The sequence below is a fragment of the Thermobia domestica genome, chromosome 4, assembly GCF_964235325.1.
Source record: "Thermobia domestica chromosome 4, izTheDome1.hap1.1, whole genome shotgun sequence".
Lineage (NCBI taxonomy): Eukaryota > Metazoa > Arthropoda > Insecta > Zygentoma > Lepismatidae > Thermobia > Thermobia domestica.
The window spans coordinates 258,415,236-258,435,797 of NC_137457.1; the positions used below are offsets into that span (position 1 = coordinate 258,415,236).

Consider the following 20,562-nt stretch of genomic DNA (forward strand, 5'->3'; position numbering starts at 1 on the left):
AGGTAGAGGAAGTGAGGCGCCATGTTGGAATGCAGAGCTATGTGGCAATATGATAGTGTTATCACCAGGCTGTAATTAGATACGGTTTGGAAGTGAAGATAGAATTAATGAGACGGGTAAATCCAGTGTAATTTTTTAGTGCTTTGTTTATGTTCTCCATTCTTTCTGGTAAGTTATCCATTCGGTAGTAAATTCCATAATAAATAGATGTAAAAAATAAATAAAATAAAAATAAAACTTACCAATTTTTGTTGTTGCAGTAGTTCATATTAAGAGAGATAATGCGAAACCCTGGACGAACCAAAACAGAATAGAAAGCCCCACGACGTATTGTGTTAGAGACGGATGAAGGTAACCATTGCCTCCATTGTCGATCCACTTCATCGTATAACCAAGAAATAGAATAGTCGTTGTGGATGAAAGGAGGAGGAAAACTGAAAGAAAAAAAAAAAACATATCAAAAGATTCAATAAACAACCATCGCAATAAAATAACGGAAAGAAAATAAAATAAAACGTTTAATTCAACGGTTCTAATACGTGAGCTTCCTCTTAGCTAAATGTTTTGAGTTCGCACCCTCAGTACGAGAGATTAGTCTAGAATATTATCATTTCCTCCTTATTAATCTCAGCCTTCGTGGACAGAATTCAGTAAGAGGTCAAATATAGAATTTCAATAAGTAACAATATACGATTTCTTGATTAGTTAGTTGATGTGGATTTTAGCGTCCCGTCCAGTATCAAGGCTATATGAGATCTACAGCTTAACGAGGGATCTGAAACGCATGAACAAGGATTTTTGAGAACTCCTTCGTGGCTAAGTGGTTAGCGTACGCGCCTTTGGCGTGGGAGACCCGGGTTTGATTCCCGGCAGGAGCTCATGTGGTTCGGATTCCACGTTAATCAGTAGGTCCACGTCTCATATAGCCTCGCTACTGAAAGGGACGTTAAAACTCAATCGACTCAAGGATTTTTGACAACAGTCTCTTCGATTCTGTTTGCGCAGTGTGTTCCAAGAAGAAATGTTTTAAAACTTCAGCACACAAAAGCTGAATGTTTCAACATAGAAAAAATGCAAACAACTTGACGTAACGGGCCATTTGTGAGTCTAAGCCTGCTCCAGCGCCATCTGCTAGCACTCAGCAGAACTACGTCCGGCCTAGGATCAGCGCGCTGCGACGTCCTATCCGTAATAGGCGCATCAGGAGCTTTCTAGACCTAGTAGCCGTTACATCTTATTCACGTGGCTCCCCAGTTTGCCTCACGACGCTGGGTGGATCCTAAAATTGGGAAGCACCGTCCGGGAATCGAACCCGGAACCAACGCTTTAACCACTAGACTACGGTGTCCCCTGAATGTTTCGACATAGTTTCTCATAAAATTGACGCTTACTAAATATTTAATAGACCAAACACAGGAAGCTGAAGCAATGCAGAAATCAACCATAATATGGTAAATTTGGTTCATATACATCCCGTATTTTACGGGATTGTCCTTTATTACTAAAGTGTGTCCCAGTCCTCCCTACAAATTTTTTCGGAACACAGAATTGTTCCATAGTTTGTGGATTTTTTGTTTAATATTTTCACTAGCTCTCGTCAGAAAAATGGCTTGGCAATACTGTTACGTTGCGAAAATAGTGCCACTAGTGAATGCGGTAATAACCAAGTACGGCATACTTGATATAACACTTATTTACCATGAAACGAAATGAATTTTATTTTTTCATGCGTGTTTAAAATGAGAAAGAGAAAATGTGTTTTGACAGAAAAGCTAACGACTGAATACCCTTTTATTATGTTATGTAATTCTGATGGAAAATGTTCCGGTATTCATGAAGTACCAACCCCTTTTTTTATTTCATCTTATTATTAAATAGGGCTATATAATTCTTTATGTTCATACTTTCTTCTTCTAATTTTTCTTTTTAATATTAGTTATATTAATGAAGTTATAGTATATTAATGAAGTTATAAAACAAATTAATTTTTAAAAAATCAGTTCAATTATGAAACATATATCTATTTAAAATATTCTTCATTAACTGAGAAGTAAAATAATCTCAATGGGTAAAACACTTTTGAAACTGTTTCCTGATAGACGAAACTTGGTACTTTTATATACACAAACACAAAATATTTATGGAAGATCATAATACAGAAATTTATTCTTACCTATTCACCGGGACACTTTCATGATTACCTAGGGCGGGAAATATGGGAACTTCTGGGAAATAATGCTTCAGTTGTTCCACTGTTTCTTTGAGAACCATCAAATTTTCTTCTCGAGTCTGATTCCACACGTCATGCGGAGGCAAATCACCAGTCCAGATTATATAATCTATGTCCTGAATTAGGGCATGAAAAACAAATATTTTCAATAAACATTTCTGATAGTTTATATTTTTATGAGACAAAATGTGAAATTCAGTGTCCTATTGTAAGACTTTTATTACATGTTATTATATTTATACTATGTTCCAAACACAACAAACAGAAAATTCTACTGATAATAATACGGTGAAAAAATATGTATCTGTAACGATAGAAGCAAAAGAGAAAGGAATTAATGCTCAGAAGTTGAACAAAAATTCTTGGTTTTGTTCTGAGTATGTCATCTCACACACAATGATTTTTTTGTTACATGAACAACAAAAGGTTTGATGATAGGAACCGATGTAATTTAGATTTAATGAAAGCTCAGTCAGAAATCATTATGACTTTCGACTACACTTGCAGAGGATTTACAGATTACATAAGGAAAGTCCCAAAGGTACGATGCTCCAAAGATATAAATAAACGAGCTTTAAATAGACGTTCTATACTCTGCAATCATTATATTGCTGTTTTGTATAATGAAATATTTTACCAAACTGAGTTTAACTTTTAAGTTTAAATTCCTGCAAAAGTGTATTGTACTCACAGGATGTGTACTTGAAATGTGTTGAAGCATATTGTCAACTGTCCTTTGTGGCGTGTCGCATTTTCTGTAATCTCCCCACCGTCCAGCAGCGGTCTCGACAGAAGCAGCGTGGCCATTGGTCAGACGACAACATAAAGGTTCATTGCAGTCGGCGTTTGTACCTTCTTGGTAGTAAGGATCGAAGTGAGTGTCCGAAAGATGAAGCACCTTGAATATGGGAACCCCTGCCTGTAAATTAACACAAATAACATTATTAATTATAATTTTTCCGAACTAGTGAGTGTTCGTATATTATTACCACATTAATGGATAAATAAAAGAAAAAGATCAAAATACAATAAATAATGTAATCGGAAAAGTATTTTATGAATGCTAATAAATCTTTACTTAACATGAATGCTTCTCAACTTCAAAGAATCTGAAAGCTAATTTAGATAACCTCTTTGAAGGCGTAACATATTACGAAATTATAGCTGCTAATGGGCATAAATAATAAAGTTATGACACAATGAAGGTCTGAGAAACGTGAACCCAGAGAATAGTAAAATTTATGTACTAAAGCAATCTATAGGAAATTTGATAACATTATATATATATTATAAAGAGAATATTCAAAACGATTGTTATTAATGTATGTAATACAGTACTGTCAACTGAAATGTATCATTTATATCAATATACATCCGTATTTAAATGAGAATGTTATTGTGTATTCATAAGCATGACACTTATTTGTGGTAAGTCATCCATTCTAGCCAATACTGTTATTAAGGATACTCAGTGAAAGATTTATGGAAAAAAGAAAAGACGTATCTATAAGTAGAAAAAGTTATTGACCGGGTGAATTGGGAATTATTGTTAGAAGTTCTAAAGAAGGTTGGATTGGAATTGAAAGAGAGAAAATTTATAAGAAACATATAAGAACCAACAAGTAACTGTTAGAATAGGAGGAGAGGGGGGGGGGGGCAGAGAACAGTGCAATTGGAAGGGGAGTTCGACAGGGATACTGTCTCTCGCTTACATTATTTAATATCTAGAAGGGATAGTAAAAAAAAGAGCCTACACAATGAAGATCGCATTTCAGTAGAAGGCATAATGATTAGGTGTATACAGTTTGCAGATGATATGGCCCTTGCTGAGGAATCTGAAACGAAAATCAATAAGACATTAAAAAGCTTGAGGGAAGGTTCTGAAGAATATGGGATGAAAATAAGTGTTACAAAGACAAACGCTATAATGATTGGAAGAAGCGATCAGTGTCAAAAATAGAAGTAGGAGAGGAGAAAAAAGAAAAGAACAGATGACTAGTTACCGATAATTTAATTTGACATATTGATTGATGTTAATATTTGACGGTATGTTATATACGCATGATGTTTTATACTATCTAATAATGTTTTTCTCAAATGATAAAGCCAGAAGAAAAAAAAAAAAAGAAAAAGAAAAAGAAAAAGATGGGATAAGATTCGATAACCTAAAATACTACTTCATTCTTTTGTACTTGAGATTAGAATAGACCTCTGAAGAAATACTTTCGTCAGAAATCATGATCTTTTAAAATGCATTTTGTAACATATGAATCAAGTCAACGAGTTTTCTCAAATTACTATCAAAGTTTGCAACATTGCTACGTATTAGTCACAAATTTTTGTTCAGTGTTATCCACGCATCTTGTATACGTAATCACTTCCCGTAATGCAATTTGAATATTAATACGGCATTGATGATACCGCTTTTGGATAGCCTCATATAATATTAACAAAATTTCTAATATTTTGCTTAAGTACATTGGAGGAAATCTCAATTAATCTTAAAATTATACAATTGTTTGGGCTCATACTCCTTAAAACTTTATTGAGTCATAACTTTATTATTTATGCTTATTAGGAGCTGCAATTTTGGAATATGTTACACCCTTAGATAGGTTATTGAACTTTCTTTCGGGTTATTCAGAACTTATTTTACAGTTGGGAAGAATTCCTGGTTAGGATAGATTTGGCAATATTCACATTACCAAATCATCGAGATGAACCACTTGAAATTCTTTCCATCACTGGTTATTCTGTAAAACTGATTATGTTGTACACCCTTTAAAACGAATATGAAAATAACATCTGAACAGTTGTTGAGGAGTATGCTTCTTGCAGGAGCATTATAAATATAAAACTGTCTTACACAATAGTCATTTTATTACTTTGAATGCCTTTGATATGCCTTTGAAATTCATAATAAAATGCTTCATCAGTTAAAAAAAAAAAAAAAAAAAAAAAAAATCTTATTTGAAAAATCACGAAATTCAAAATCAATTTGAAATCTATACTTTAATTGTAGTACAACAAAGACATATAAAAAGAATATTATTCGATAACAAGAAATGAATTATTGTTAATAATCATAACTATGACCACAGAAACATTTTATTCACACAATTAAATCAAGAGTTTAAAGAACCTATTACACTATTACATTGTGAAGTCATAATCTGCGAGTGATAAAAGTAAATAAGTGCTATGTTTATATTCCCAGCGACCTAGTCCATTAGTCCATTGACTCAGTCTCGTGACAGTGACCTTTCCTCACAGAACATAAACATCGGTTCACCATATATCTTTTTGGGTGAGTGGATGTGAAGTTTAACCCCATATAAGTAACTGAACTGCTCGACTGTCTAATTTCTGGAGAAAAAAAGAAAGAGAAGGAATACGTTCTCTCTTATCAAATTTTCGAATAGTAAGTTATCTAATGTATAGATTAAAATGACAAGATGCAAAAGTGAAAAGTATAATCGTATTATGTAGTTAAGTAATGTACTTCTTTGTTTGTAGTCTGTAAAGACTCTTAAGCACTTTAATATGAACTTGACCGGAGAGAAAAATATGGAAAAATACTTATAACGACTAGCTATTAAATTATAGTACAGTATAATAGAAAATCGATAGAGGATACATAGGTGTAATTGTAACTGCATAGCACGCCCAATACTCGGTTGTCAATAACCTCAGAACGAATCTGTCAATTTGATTAGCTTTCTTTGCGCAGAAAAAACGTACTTCTCATACAGCACCGAAGACAGTACTCCGAGTTGAGACTCATCAAAACATGAGTTCTTTTCTTTATTTAAATACTTACCTACCGGCAAATCATAATCTTCCGCCTTAATCAGAGCATTTATAAAGAATGATATGGTGTTTTAGATTAAGAAAAGTAACATGAATACAGAAGAATATTCACTCACTCATGAAGAAGAAAGCCTGAAGAAGATAGTTTGATTATATTCTTTACTTTAAAAAAATATATTGTTAGGAAGACTATCTAAATTTTTAGTGAAATGAAATGAAATGGAATCTTGAAGTTGCAATGCTCCTTTATTTTTCTTTATCGAAAGGATAATGTCCTCTGTAATCTGACTCCACTAAATTTATTTTTATATTAAACTCTTTCGATAGCACACTGTAATAAAAGCTTGCATGGACGGGTTAATATGTTTGTATGTTAAATTATTGCTCATTAATATATTGAATAAGTATATTTTGGCGTTAGCTATTACAATTGTTACAATGTCGCACGAACGTCTTAACACTAGGATCGTAACTCTTCAACTAACTTATTGAACTAACTTTTCACACTCAGCGTATACAACTACAATATAATACCACCAATTCAATTCTTTTTTTTTTTTTTCTTTTTTATGCATACAAAATATTTGGTCTAGGAATTAATTCGTGCGGGTGGACAAGAGATGGCGCAACGAACGGAGCGTCCCACAGTTCCGTGCATCCACACATGTGTTGCAAACCCCTGTCATCGCGTATCGTTCGTAGTATAGGGCAGTGGATTAAAGCGTCAACAACACCAGTTTGTAGTTAAGTGAACATGGTGCAATTTGTGCCTGATAAAGTGTTTTTGCGGGGTGTCCTGCTGCATTACTTTAACATGCAGAAAAGTGCGACTGAAAGTCATCGTATTTTGGTGGAAGTGTATGGTGACCATGCTCTAGCTGAGCGAACGTGTCAGAAGTGGTTTGCACGGTTTAGAAGTGGTGATTTCGGCTTGGCAGACCAAGAGCGAGCTGGACAGCCAAAAAAATTTCAAGACGAAGAATTGACAGCATTGCTCGAGCAGGATTCGTGTCAAACGCAGGAACAACTTGCAGCAGCATTAGGCGTTGATCAAACAACAGTCTCCAAACGCTTGAAAGCCATGGGAATGATTCAAAAGATGTCACATTGGGTTCCACATGAATTGAAAGACAGAGACGTTGAAAGACGAAAAACCATTTGCGAATTGCTGCTTCAACGACAGAGCAGAAAGGGGTTTCTGCATCGAATTATTACGGGTGATGAGAAGTGGATCCATTACGAGAACCCTAAACGAAAAAAGGCCTGGGTGAAACCAGGTGAACCAGGTCCATCACAACCAAAACGAGATATTCACTGTGCAAAGGTTATGCTGTGCATATGGTGGGATATGAAAGGTGTGGTGTACTATGAGCTGCTGCAACCGGGTGAAACTATGAATGGAGAACGTTATCGACGACAATTAATGCGTTTGAAGCAAGCTCTGGCCAGAACACGACCAGAATGGGAGAACAGACATGATAAACTTATTGTTCAACATGATAACGCTCGCCCACATGTCGCAAAACCGGTCAAAACCTATTTAGAAAATGTCGGATGGGAAGTTTTACCCCACCCGCCGTATTCACCAGACGTTGCTCCTTCGGACTACTACTTGTTCGATTGCATGAACAACGATTTGATTGGACAGCGGTTTACTTCTTCACAAGATATCGAAACATGGGTCTCTGACTGGATCGCTTCCAAGGATGAGGACTTCTTTCGCCACGGAATCCGTACATTGCCTGACAGATGGGCGAAAGTGGTGGCTAGCGATGGACAATATTTTTCTTAAGGTATTTATGTATTTTGTGTTTGTACTACAGCTTCAATGTGTGCGTACCAACCGCACGAATTAATTCCTAGACCAAATAATTCAACTGATCTTTACAAAATCTTAAACACTACAAAGTTTTATGAATAGTGACAGTTTTAATTTAATTCAACTTCAAGGTCATATTCCACCCCCAGGGAGGGGGAGAGATTTTAAAAGTAATCGAAAATGACAGCTATTAGTGTTGAATTCATAGTTTTTTGAGGTCGCTGAGTTTAATGGTACCAGTTTTCATGATGTTCAAGTTCAAACTCATCCCTTGGGGTGGGGGTGGGAGAGGATGGCCTTTTAAAAATAATCAGATAAACCAGCTAATTAGTAACTACCGTAATTAGAGTGAATTAAACACATTAATATATTTTCTCGCGCTTGTGCCTGACTCTGCGAGTTGCAAGTTTTAAATATTACTTTATTGTGAAAGTTTAAAAAATATCCAAAATTTTGGCGCCCCTTAAATTCTGCCGCCCTATGCTCGAGAATAGCGCTTACCTAAATACGGGACAATATATATATTTAGATTATCCTAGAAACTAGCATCAGCTCTAGCTGGTGTGTAATACTGTTTACTAATGTAAGGTTCACCACTTATGATTTCAGAAGCTGATCCAGTGAAAACAGCAAAATGGTGATGTATACAGCGTAGAAGACAGAGCTAAGATTACCGCCAGGTATAAAGTTTGGAGGTTGTCGGTGCAAGTGCAGAGATGGTGGAGGCAAGAGTGAGGTAGGAATGCAACGCTTAACCCTAAGACAATAAAAAACTGTCATAAGAAATTAATGACAATTGGTAGATAGAGCTATGTCCCACTACGCAATTTCAGTGAGACCATGGATTAATAATAATTTCCCTGGCAGATGGATTGGACGCCGGGGACCGACGGAATGTCCTGCACGCAGCTCCGATCTAATCCCATGCGACTTCTTTCTTTGAGGTTAGGCTAAGAAACAAGTGTACAAGTTAAAACTAAGGATGGACAAAATTTTGCGGAATCCGGATTCCGAAAAATTTATTTTCCGGGATCGCAAATTTCACTTTCCGTATTTAGGAAAAAATCCGAAATTTAGAACATTACGGAATTCAGAAAAATTCCGGAGTTTAGAAAATTCAGATTTCGGAAAAATTCCGGAATTTTCCATCCCTAGTTAAAAACAAGGAGTATTAACAGTCTTGAACAAAATATCCGTGAAGTGTTTGCAAATGTTCCACTAGAGATGCTGAGAAGAGCCGTGGGTTCTGTTCCTAAAAGATTCCAGAAGTATGTGGAAAATGCGGGTGTATACGTTGAAATGTAACAATAAAGAATAAAAATTACGCAATTATGAGAAAAGGAGCTGCAAGATGAACGAGCAATTTCCTTTATTTCTTGTTAACCTAAAATACAGCCTCATCCTTTTTAACTACTAAGACGAAAGCGGGAGATCGTGATCTAGAAATTAAGGATTAAATCGCTAGAACTACAATTAAGAACACCTGAATTTTGCTGAGCTTCATATCCAAAACACACACTCTCTGGGTGCAACAACACACTGTACTCAAATTGATCAATTCGTTTCAGTTACTAAAGTTAATGGAAGGTATGAACGCTTGTTGACTATTTTTGATATTAAATTGCAGTTTGCACACTCGCTAAAATAAAAGAAGGAAGAAAGAAAGTTAGTTAAAAATTGATAACTCGTTGTTAATTTTATTTATCAATAGATTTCGTGGTTTATGGTTTTAGGTAGAAGTAAATAAAATTTGTGCGGGGTTTGTTCCAAGAATTTATGTATTTAATAATAGAGAAGTGGAGCTTGGAGATTATTCTGATAAATGATGACTTTATAATTAAATAATGCGAGTAGATATTTGTAAATGTGGTTGCAGAAGCTGTCTGGAGACTAGTGTTGTATGACACTATATTAATACGCTCAGAAATACTTACCATCATTTTACTTACATGTAACTATAATTTCTGAAAATACTCTGCACTACCAAGCTTTCGGCTCTCTTTTGGAACCTCGATCACAGAGGTTAAAAACACGAGAAACATGAGAAAAAATAATAAAACCATCAGGAAAGTAAAAAGAATGGACTCATTAGGGTCGAGCAGTGCGAGAAGACACTTTGTCAAACTTCTAATTCCTTATCTAGTGGTGGAGAAGCACAATGCAACTTGGCGGGTTCAATTTGTATATTCTTTTGTTTAGTAGTGGAATGTTGCTTTTCTATGGCAATGTTGTTTGTATTTCTCGATTACCACCTCCCATTCTTTACTCAATCATCCCTTACCTGAATTCAACTTCGTATTTCTTAAACGAATAAACAAGTGTTCGAAAGCGAGTACTAAATTTGACTTTTAGACTCGAATAAAAGTTCTTGAATCATAAATATTGTACTGTTTCTCTTTAAAATGTTTCAACAGTTCTGAAACCAAGTATTCTGCTTTAATGTAAATAAATAAATAAATAAATAAATAAATAAATAAATAAATAAATAAGTAAATAAATAAAAAATAAAAAAAAAACTGGGATCAGCATAGTAGCTCTTAAGGTGAGTGATGTTTCTCCAAAATTTTCGGAGGTTTTAATGCAGTAGGAAAACCATATTGTGTAAAAATCTTATTTAATGCGGTTGATAATCTGGAATATATAAATAAACCAACCCACTTAATGTCAGTACTTTAGGTTTCAAGACTATCGGAACATAAATCCCTTTTAACCTGATTATACCAACTTAATACAACGAACTTCAGATATTCATTAAAATTTTTTCACCTGTTTTAACCTATATGATCAAGGCCTCAAAGGAGAACCGAAAGCTAGATTGTGGAAGGTGTTTTTACGAATTACAGTTACCTGTACGTAAGTGACTCGGTTATATGGTAGATGAAAGATCGACGCTTAGGGGTAGTAAAAGTATGTATCTAGACGGCAATCCTGTGTCAGTTATTGAAACTTTACCACTCGAACATACTACAACAAAACATTATTACTTTTTGGTATATTACACTGGCAACTGTATAATAGTAGAAATAGTTTACCTTTGGTGGTTCAACTGGAGTGACTGGGGGTTTTGGTACAGGTGGAAATATAACTTTCCACTCGTGATAAGGGTTATATACATCTCCACATGCATCTCCAATTACGAAGCTACATATTTCTTCAGGTCCAAGAGTCATACGTTTTAATACGTACACGACTTCCCCCTGGAAACAAATAAAATAAAGAACATTAAATCACACTAAATATCAATTTTATATACATTATAAATTATATCTTGAAGTGATTGGCTGATGGCTAACTTAGAAATTTAATGTCACTTTTAGGATCAAGTCTATATGAAATGCGGACCTACTGCTTAACGTGGGATCCGAACTACATGAGCTTCCACCGGGAATCGAATCTAAGTCTCCGCGCCAAGGGCGCGTGCGCTATACTACAGGGAGCTCCACAGTGAAAATATATATGTTAAATACATTAAAGTTAAAAAAATAAAAAAAGAGTTTCTTGTAAATGGAATGAAATTAAATATTTAGCTTATTGTTGCATTATTTCTCTTACAGGATTAAAAAAAAAGCTACAAAAAGAAATGAAAAGCGCAAGACTTGTGAAACAAGTGATGGTGCGAGAATGTAAGATGAACTGGTAGAGCCCTGAGAAAACCCATCGAGACGAAGCTATTCATCGCAAACTCATATGGTCTCTTATGGTTTAAAACTGAACTAAGATTTCGTTGCAACAAAAATAAGTGTTCTATAATGGGCAACAATGTCCCCAGCACGAAATATAGCGAATAGAAGGAGATTTCACTGTTGTGCTTATTGTAGTTGATAATCACAGTGTTCTTCCTTCATAATTGAGAAGTTCTAGGTTCGAATTTAGTGGTCGGTTGTTTCCAATGTTTTCCCTAGTCCCATCAGATGAATGCCGGGATGCCATCTTCAAATATAGGCTCTGTCCGGTTTCTCTCCACTTGCTTTCAGATTGTGGTTATTGTAACTTACTGTTTATTACTTACTATTTCTATATGAAGTAATGCAACCGGTGGTTCAACTTTCACTAAATAATATCTACTGAACATTCTTGCTAGACATAAAAAAAGAAAATCTTACCCCAAAAAGTTCTGTGATGCCTTCACAAACACGAGATGACTGTATTTTTAAACTTGTACAAAAATGATCAGCTGTACGAATTATGTCATCTTTTGTTTTTCCCGCACGAATATAATGTTGAAGAAGACCAACACCTGAAATAAAATAAAATAAAAATAAATAAAAAAGTGCCAATATTTTAATTCAATGCAGAAGAGCAACATCCAAATTATTATGGCGTAAGATGAACAATTTGTGAATTTTACGTATCGTTAAACCAAATATTCTCAAACTTGATATTGTTGAACAAATCTGACGATACTGTTATTAATTAAACTACTTAGAGGCTTATATATTATTATGAAAGTTAGATACAGCTAAGCAAACAAATCAGTGAAATTACTGTCAATTTTACATTATGTTACGCACGTTATTTATAGAATCTACATATTGTAATCTATTTGTGAATCTTAGGTTGCTAAAGAAACTATTGTCAAAAGTTAGATATTATTGCAAAAAACAATTAGTTAGATTTACATTTTACTATGCTATTTTTATTGTTAAACAAATTCTGTGCCAGTATTATTTAATAAACATTTGTACATCGAAAATATCATTGAACAATTATCAAACTATTGTCAATTTCGATGACGCACTTAAATGGTACGTACATAAATTACGGTATTTATGAATTTTACATTTTTTGAACTGGATATTACATTCTCAAAGCTTTTACAAATTTGATAATAATATTTTAAAACTACTTGTGAATCTTAGGTACTTAGACACTACTGAACAAACGAATGGTTAAAACTGACGAACAATGCTATTTTAATTACTCCCAAATAAACTACTTCTGAAATTGTTAAACTAAAGATAACACTCATTGGTAAAATTCATTTCAGAAAATGAAGTCCCCAGCACCAGGAGGTATTCGTTAAACCCACCTGCAGATATTTCCTTAACATTGAATGAAGTACGAAAATTTCGAAGGACAATCCTTAGTGGAAGATTTACCAATACCTTACAGTTATATTCCCAACAGGAATATAGCTTCCTTCAAAAGAAGGCATGTAACGAGGACTTCATGTTTTGAAATAGATTTTACTGGTGAATTTTCTATAATTTACTTGTAACTGTTGCGAATTACGAGAAATAAATTATATAAATTTTAATATTGTTAAATTAAATATTGTCACAAATTACTTGTAAATCTTAGGTATTGCTATTATATAACTTATTGTCAAACTTATACACTACCGAACAGTGCGTGAAATTTACATTTTCCCATGATATTTTGAATTGGTGCACTAAAAACTATTGAAGTAGCACATATAGCTTTAAAAACTGACACAATATTGTTAAAGAAATTGCATATAAATATTTGGTGTCATGGAATAAACTAGTGTCAATCTTATATGTTGAAAAGAATAGTATAAAAATTACATTTTCTTGAACCAAATATTTCTAAATTTGTTGTCATTGGCGAGCAAATTTGACAATATTACTGTTAAACATACGACCTGTGATTCCTATGTACTAGGTTGCTGTACAAACTACCGTCAACATGAGAAAGTGTTAGATAAACACTTGAGAGATTTAGACATTTTAATGAACTATTGTTATTCGAGGTATTGGGACAAAACGAATAAAATGCTTGCATTTAGAAAATTTGGAGATTAAACTTGTCAGTTTTCTAAAGTTAATGTCATTTCATTTCAGTTTATCATTTATTAGCATGTCTTACGGTTTACAGAGAAGGGTTTAGAAGCACTGTAATTAGTACTTAAAAAGAATAATAATTATTGAACTAAAAACATCTAATTTCTCTAGTTCTAGTTTCAAGCATCTGGTTCCTCTGTGTTGCAATATAAATCTGTTCGGTACTTAAAAGCAATCTATTACAAAGATACATAGAACGAAAATGCTTTGACTATATATGAAGAAAATAAAGGTCATTCTATGGTTTAGCAAATTCATACAGCTATCTACGCTGCCATTTAGTAATTATGTTGGGAAAAATGATTGGAAAAGCTTAAGGACACGCATCAACTTTTTCTTCTTTATTCTCGCCGACAATAAGAGATAGAAAACTACCACCCACTTTGGTAACTTGAGTGCGAGTCATAAGCCTTGCAGTGTTCTGGTACACAACATGCTTGTGTTTATTAACCATAATGAAAGCAAGTTAAGATTCAAAGTATGGACCCAGTATTGGACTGTCTACAGCCACCTTCGTGCCAGTTCCTGATTCCACGTCAATACCATGCCTTGTCCTTAAAGAAGAAGTCAGTCACTGCTGCTTCTACCTCCTGCTAGTTGGTGAAGCACCGTTATTTCAGGAAGTGCGCTATGGATCGAAACAGATGGTAATCCGAAGAGGAAATTCAGGACTATGCCGGGTTTGGCATCAGTTTGATGCCACTAAATTCCTTAATATTTTTTGTTGCGTTTGACACGAGTGTGGTTTTCGCTTTGCAGAATATTTTTTTGCAACATACTTCGTTCCAATTGTTTGGTATTGATGATATGACCCTTAGGAACGAACTCGAAGTGAATTACTCCCTCGTAGTTCCACCATACACAGAGCATGATTTTATGCTTGAAACGATCCTGTTTGACAACCGGTTCTGAAAATTGGCCCTTAGTCAACCATTTTTGCATATTCGAATTTCGGAAAAAAAAACATCCATTTTTCGTCGCATGCGACAATCCGTTTCAGAAAACGCACACAATGCGGATTTTGCAGTTGTCGCCACATATTCACTGTCTTCTGAGGCTCAGTTACGGTCAACTCATGTAGCACAATGCGGCAGGTCTTGATGGTTTTCTCGAGTACGTGAAGGTGAAGCATCATAGTGGACTGTGACATTAGGGTTGGTTTGATAACTGTCATGTGCTGGTGGATGGTTGGTCGTATAACCTAAGAATCTGTTACTCTAGGGCTGCCGAACCTTGTCTGATCTTCAATATTTTTTACAGCCTGTACGAAATTTTTAGAATCAATGAGTTGCTGTACTGTGGTTCAGTGGGCTTCTCCTTTGGATTGACAAGTGTTTTGGGTTGCTGCAGCAGCGTTATGCCTGAGTTTGAACTCATAAGGTGACAGTCACCATATTAGACGTTGTTGAGCCCTCATCGTCACTGCTACTAAAAACTGACTGAAGATACTGATGGAGTGGCTGCCTGTCATACTACTTCTTGAGTCAGTTTGACCTTGTACTTACGGTCGATTATGGCGTATATACGCGCTTGCTGTTTCGGACGTGGAAATATTGCAACACTTATGACTTAACTTTGTATCTCTCTTCAGTCCAACATTAAATTTACTGGAACACAAAAATAACAAAGCTTGTTCTATCGATAGTTTCTAAGAAACAAAAAGATCATTATACAGACAAATGTTTAGTTTAGGTACCAACATATAGAGGTGAATTCAGCATTTACGGCTTAGGAATAAAAGTTGTTTTAATGTAGTTAAGTTCCAAAACAAGGTGACCAAGTAAGATTTTACTGGATGGCATCAGCAAACCAAACTGACCTTGCAGCTAAAAAATATGTATGCTACTATACCGGCAGTAGTGTAATGTTTCAACTTTTAGTAGGCACATCCTTGACCGTTTTCAAGAATTTCGCGTAGACTCACTGAAAAAAAAAAAAAAAAGTACTGTCCATCGTACTTTTATTAAAGAGTATATTTTTCAAAGATGACTTTTGTCGACGCTGCAATGAAGAAGAAAGAAAGAAAAAAAAGTCAAAAAGCATGCCAAGAGAGTATAAGCTAATTTTCACCGTATATTTGTATACTAAATTTGAAGTGAACACCCTGACTATAAAAATATCAGGCAGATATATGCCGTATACTCTCTGTCACAACAATGTACACTAGTCAGTGCTCTGCATAGTTAAAAATAAATGAGTTTACAATGCATTATAATGCTTAGTAAGGTTGGCCCTAGAGATCAGAGTTCAATTTCCGGTGGAAGCTTATGTCATTAGGATACCATTTTCAATAATTTTCTTATTTCTTTTGCTTTCTTTCTCTCTTTTCTTCAAAGAAAACTTTCCGACTACAGTTGTTTGAATTAAGGGTCTTACTTGAAAGCTGTACAGTATAAACATATGAAGAAATATATACTAACACGTGCGCTATCCAAAAACACATGTTTCAGAATCCTAAGGTACTCATGCAACAATTTTTATAGTGCTAGTTTGACTACGGGCATATAATTTGAAGTACTCACCAACTACCTCTATAAAAATTGTTGCGGAAGTACCGCAGGATTCTGAAACATGGATATCTGGATAGGGTACATATTAGTTCCTAAATTAAGTTTTGACCCGACTACGGTAGGTCCCACAATATTGGAGCAATGGATGTTTAAAGTTCATTTTCTCATGCTTTCGGCAGCCTATAACTCCGAAGGAAAGCATTTGTGCACCCAGGTTGATCTATACTTTTGAACCTCGTGGCAGGAATTACCTCCCAAACGCTGTCGGTGTTGTTTTCAAACACCCTATATATATGCTACATACACCGGAACGATGGAGGGTTTACCCGCCAAAATAATATTACATCCTAAACTAGCGGCATCGCTGAACAACACTGACAATAATATTTAGTGCTTGTAGCTGAAAAAGAATATCTTTTAAAATGTGAGTTACCGGAACAAGGTTAGCCATAAAATTCAACATGCATGCGAAGCATTCAAATCCACCTACCTGCTTTGCAAGCTGTGCATGAAACTTTAGACATGACACTGGTCTCCACCTCTTGGACTACCTGCTTGAGATTTAACAGTCGGAGAGCTTTGTCAACGATCCGAGGCAGATGTCTACTTTCGAGCAGGGCCTTGCCCTGAGCTGCTGTCAGCTCTTCGTCCATCTCGGCCAATAGCTCGGAATAGTTGACTTTGAGTTTCTGAAACTGTCGTAGTGTCTGCTGCTCAATTTCATCTTGGGTTGGTACTGGCGGCAATTCGTGTTGGTAGTACTGAGGAGTGAGAACGGGTAAATCGCTTTTGTTGTATATTTCTGCTTCCCAATCGTCATCCGTTGCATTCCACCGAGGCAATGGGCTACCTGCAATAACATAATGACAATTTAATTCCGTTAATTTTCTACAGTTATCGAAATCTATATACTATTTCCAAGCTCAACCATACCCATATCAACGGCAACATTGTTGAAAATACGTGATTTCAATAATGATGGCACACAAGAATGAATAAAATTACTTATGTAACTCATCGTACTTTATAGTAGATGAAATATCACATGGAGGCAGTAGCGTAAATATGCCGGGGCTGTGCCCCAGGGTCCCAGAGGTTTAGGGGTGTTTGGGGGGCCCCAGCTCCGTCGAAGGAAATGAAAAACGCAAATGCGAAATTCAGTCTGTCACAAAAAGTATTTTTGGAAAACAATATATATATATATATATATATATATATATATATATATATATATATATATATATATATATATATATATATACACTGAAAAAACGTGATAATGATGTTATATTTCTCGATCTCCCTGCTGAGTACGTGATGACGGCCTTTTTTTTTTTTAATTAAGACTACCCACGATGTGTGTCATGTTAAAATGAAAATAAACATGGTGTTTACTTGGAATAAGCTCCTTGAAATAACAACAGTAGTGATTGGAATATAAACGAGAAAGAGAGGCCACGCATCGCTGAACCCTAGGTGGGTATAGTGCTACCAAAATGTCTTGAGCCGTGGCAAAAATGCGAACTAAAGCTCACACCTACGCATTGAGCCAATAAGGGTTCAGCTGTTGCTAAAAGGGAGAGACTTAGCGAAAGGGAGTGGAATTCCTTCAGCCGATAGCAGCGCTTGGAACAGAAGACTAGGTGTCAAGTGAATGTGGTACATCTTGAGTAAATGTTAACGACGCATCTCGTGGTACAATTCTGATAGTTTAGATGGTACGAAATTATTGCTAAACGATGGGTAAACTAAGTGGCGCAGCAAAGCGTAGAAAGAAGAAAGAAAGAACAAGAGGTGAAGTGAAAACATATGAAGATTGATTCTTTTTTACGACTGTTCCAGAAAATACGAGGAGTGATTTTTCATTAGCTTCTGGTAAGTAAAGAATTACACAGAGGAACATATGACTATGTTAGAAAAAAGGGTAAATACATGATGTCGATGATGATGCACTGTTCTGACCGAAGAAAGGTATCAAGAAAAAAGTTCTCTTGAACTTTGGTTAAATGCAACTAGTTTCGGAAGTGTCCAAAGCGTGGAACAATTAAATTTTCCATTCAGGCTTCTTTGTAATATTCAATGATATAAGCCTATATTATAGCTACAATACACGTTTTATATATTGCACAGAATAGAAGTGACTACATATCCTATATTTGATATTTTATTTGTATAATTTACATTATGTTGTTTATGAAAACATCAGATAAATGATTAAATCTTCTACCAAGATTTTAGTTATTTCATCACTCTTTAAAATTCGAAAATTCTTTTAACATTTATATTTATTTATTTATATGAATTTTCCAGGATTAAATTTATTATATTTTCTTCTGTCTGGTTAAAATAATATAATTTTACAAACAATATGCAACTTAACTATAAATGCTATTAAAATATTACCTCAAAAAGGTACTACTAAATGATGTGCTTGTATGTCAAAAATAAAAAAGTGGTTATGTGACCATTTTACTTTTTCTGAGGGAGCCCCTGGCCAATGTCTGCCCCCGGGGCTCCACCTGGCCTTGTTATTACGCCACTGCATGGAGGTATCCAATCCTACATTCGTGCGTATATATATAAAAGTATATTGCGACAGCTTGTCTATAGAATTATTATGTGAAAATGTCACTATTGCTCAATAAATTAATCACAAAATTCTTAATATTAATTGAACATTTCCAGTGTATAAACGGTGAACTTACGTTTCAAGTTGTCACATTACCTACCGAAAGCAACAATTTGCTAACTAATACTGCAGCTAATAATTCGGTAACTATACTAACTATCTGATGCTCTTTCAGTATATGTAACTCTTATTGCGCAATTCGAGTCTCGATATCGCGCTCCTTGCTTCTGAGTGAGTTCTTCATTTAAATCTTTTTTTTTTTTTTTGACTCGTCTTCATTTTGAGGAACATTAAGAACCCTTTCGTCACAATTTTAGTCTTCAGAAAGATATGAAAATGAAGATGTGTCACTGTCTAACAGGGAGTGATCGCTCTGAATTGTGTTCCCTGAGTGAGTTCATTTAAATGTAATTCTTTTAACTCATCTTTATTTTGAGAAGTGTTCAGAAATTTTTCTAAAGATAACCACAGTCTTTTATCATTAAGTTCGTTTTCAGAACGCCGTTTCTTATATTGACTTTTTGAATTTTTGCCGCCCATTAGACTCGCCGCCCTGGGCGGTGGCACGGCTCGACCCCCTCGCGCCAGACCTGATACACTTCATTTAAATCTTTTTTTTTTTTTTTGACTCGTCTTCATTTTGAGGAACATTAAGAACCCTTTCGTCACAATTTTAGTCTTCAGAAAGATATGAAAATGAAGATGTGTCACTGTCTAACAGGGAGTGATCGCTCTGAATTGTGTTCCCTGAGTGAGTTCAGGGATGTAATTCTTTTAACTCATCTTTATTTTGAGAAGTGTTCAGAAATTTTTCTAAAGATAACCACAGTCTTTTATCATTAAGTTCGTTTTCAGAACGCCGTTTCTTATATTGACTTTTTGAATTTTTGCCGCCCATTAGACTCGCCGCCCTGGGCGGTGGCACGGCTCGACCCCCTCGCGCCAGACCTGATACACTTCCTCCCTCTTCGCATAACTAGATGGGTCCACTACGGCAAAGCACAGAGGGAGAGGACGATTTTTTTCAGCTTGTAGATTCGAATACATGACAACAGAAATTAAGGAACTGGACTGAAAGAACAGATAGAGAAGAAAGATCAGAGATACCATATAAACAAGAACTGAGCAGCAATGGTTTCATTACACAAATTATCACGCACGTCTCCCCTCTGGTATAAAGACACTGATTTTTTATGTGTCAAGAAGACAAGAATAAATGAAATATTTGCGAGTAAGAAAACGTGACCTCATGGCTAGCGACTGAACAACAGCGTTACAGTAGGCTATTCTAGGACGAATTTATTCTTCTTTCTACTTAGTGAAACAAAAGGAAAAAAAATCAGAAGGTCCTAGGTTAAGGAATAAGACAAATTCATTTCATTATAATCTGAAGAGTAATCAAGCCCGCTCATGAACATGTATGTCGGCACGACATTGGGAACAACCAAGGTCACATCTTTCAGTTTTATTCTTACGGTCATGGCAAATGATTATACCTTTATTTAACATGACACAGAGGCACAGCATGCCTCTCTCAGTCTGTGTCATATTTGATTATGAGGACTTTCCACTGAAATATATGACAATGTAAAAATGAATACAAAAAGTAAATGATTCAAGAAGTACTATAAATATTTAGTTTATCCATCATAATTTGAAGGGAAGTGCTCTTGTGTTGGTGGCCCAGGCACGAATGGAGGCTTGTAGTACTTATATATATATATATATATATATATATATATATATATATATATAGTGTA

The 20,562-nt window shown here is 35.2% G+C and overlaps 1 protein-coding gene across 9 annotated transcripts in view; it reads right to left on the reverse strand.

The window, feature by feature from the left end:
* Window positions 1-20,562, reverse strand: part of LOC145684015 (sphingomyelin phosphodiesterase) — a 273,240-nt gene that overhangs the window by 43,763 nt on the left and 208,915 nt on the right. For all 9 annotated transcript variants that reach the window (XM_081755822.1, XM_081755820.1, XM_081755821.1 and 6 more), the window contains 6 exons: window positions 16,664-17,023; window positions 11,963-12,096; window positions 10,892-11,056; window positions 2,922-3,149; window positions 2,174-2,346; window positions 243-434 (listed from right to left, as the gene is read on the reverse strand). In XM_081755822.1, coding sequence (XP_081611948.1) covers window positions 243-434; window positions 2,174-2,346; window positions 2,922-3,149; window positions 10,892-11,056; window positions 11,963-12,096; window positions 16,664-17,023 — 1,252 coding nt within the window. The remainder of the gene's footprint in view (window positions 1-242; window positions 435-2,173; window positions 2,347-2,921; window positions 3,150-10,891; window positions 11,057-11,962; window positions 12,097-16,663; window positions 17,024-20,562) is intronic.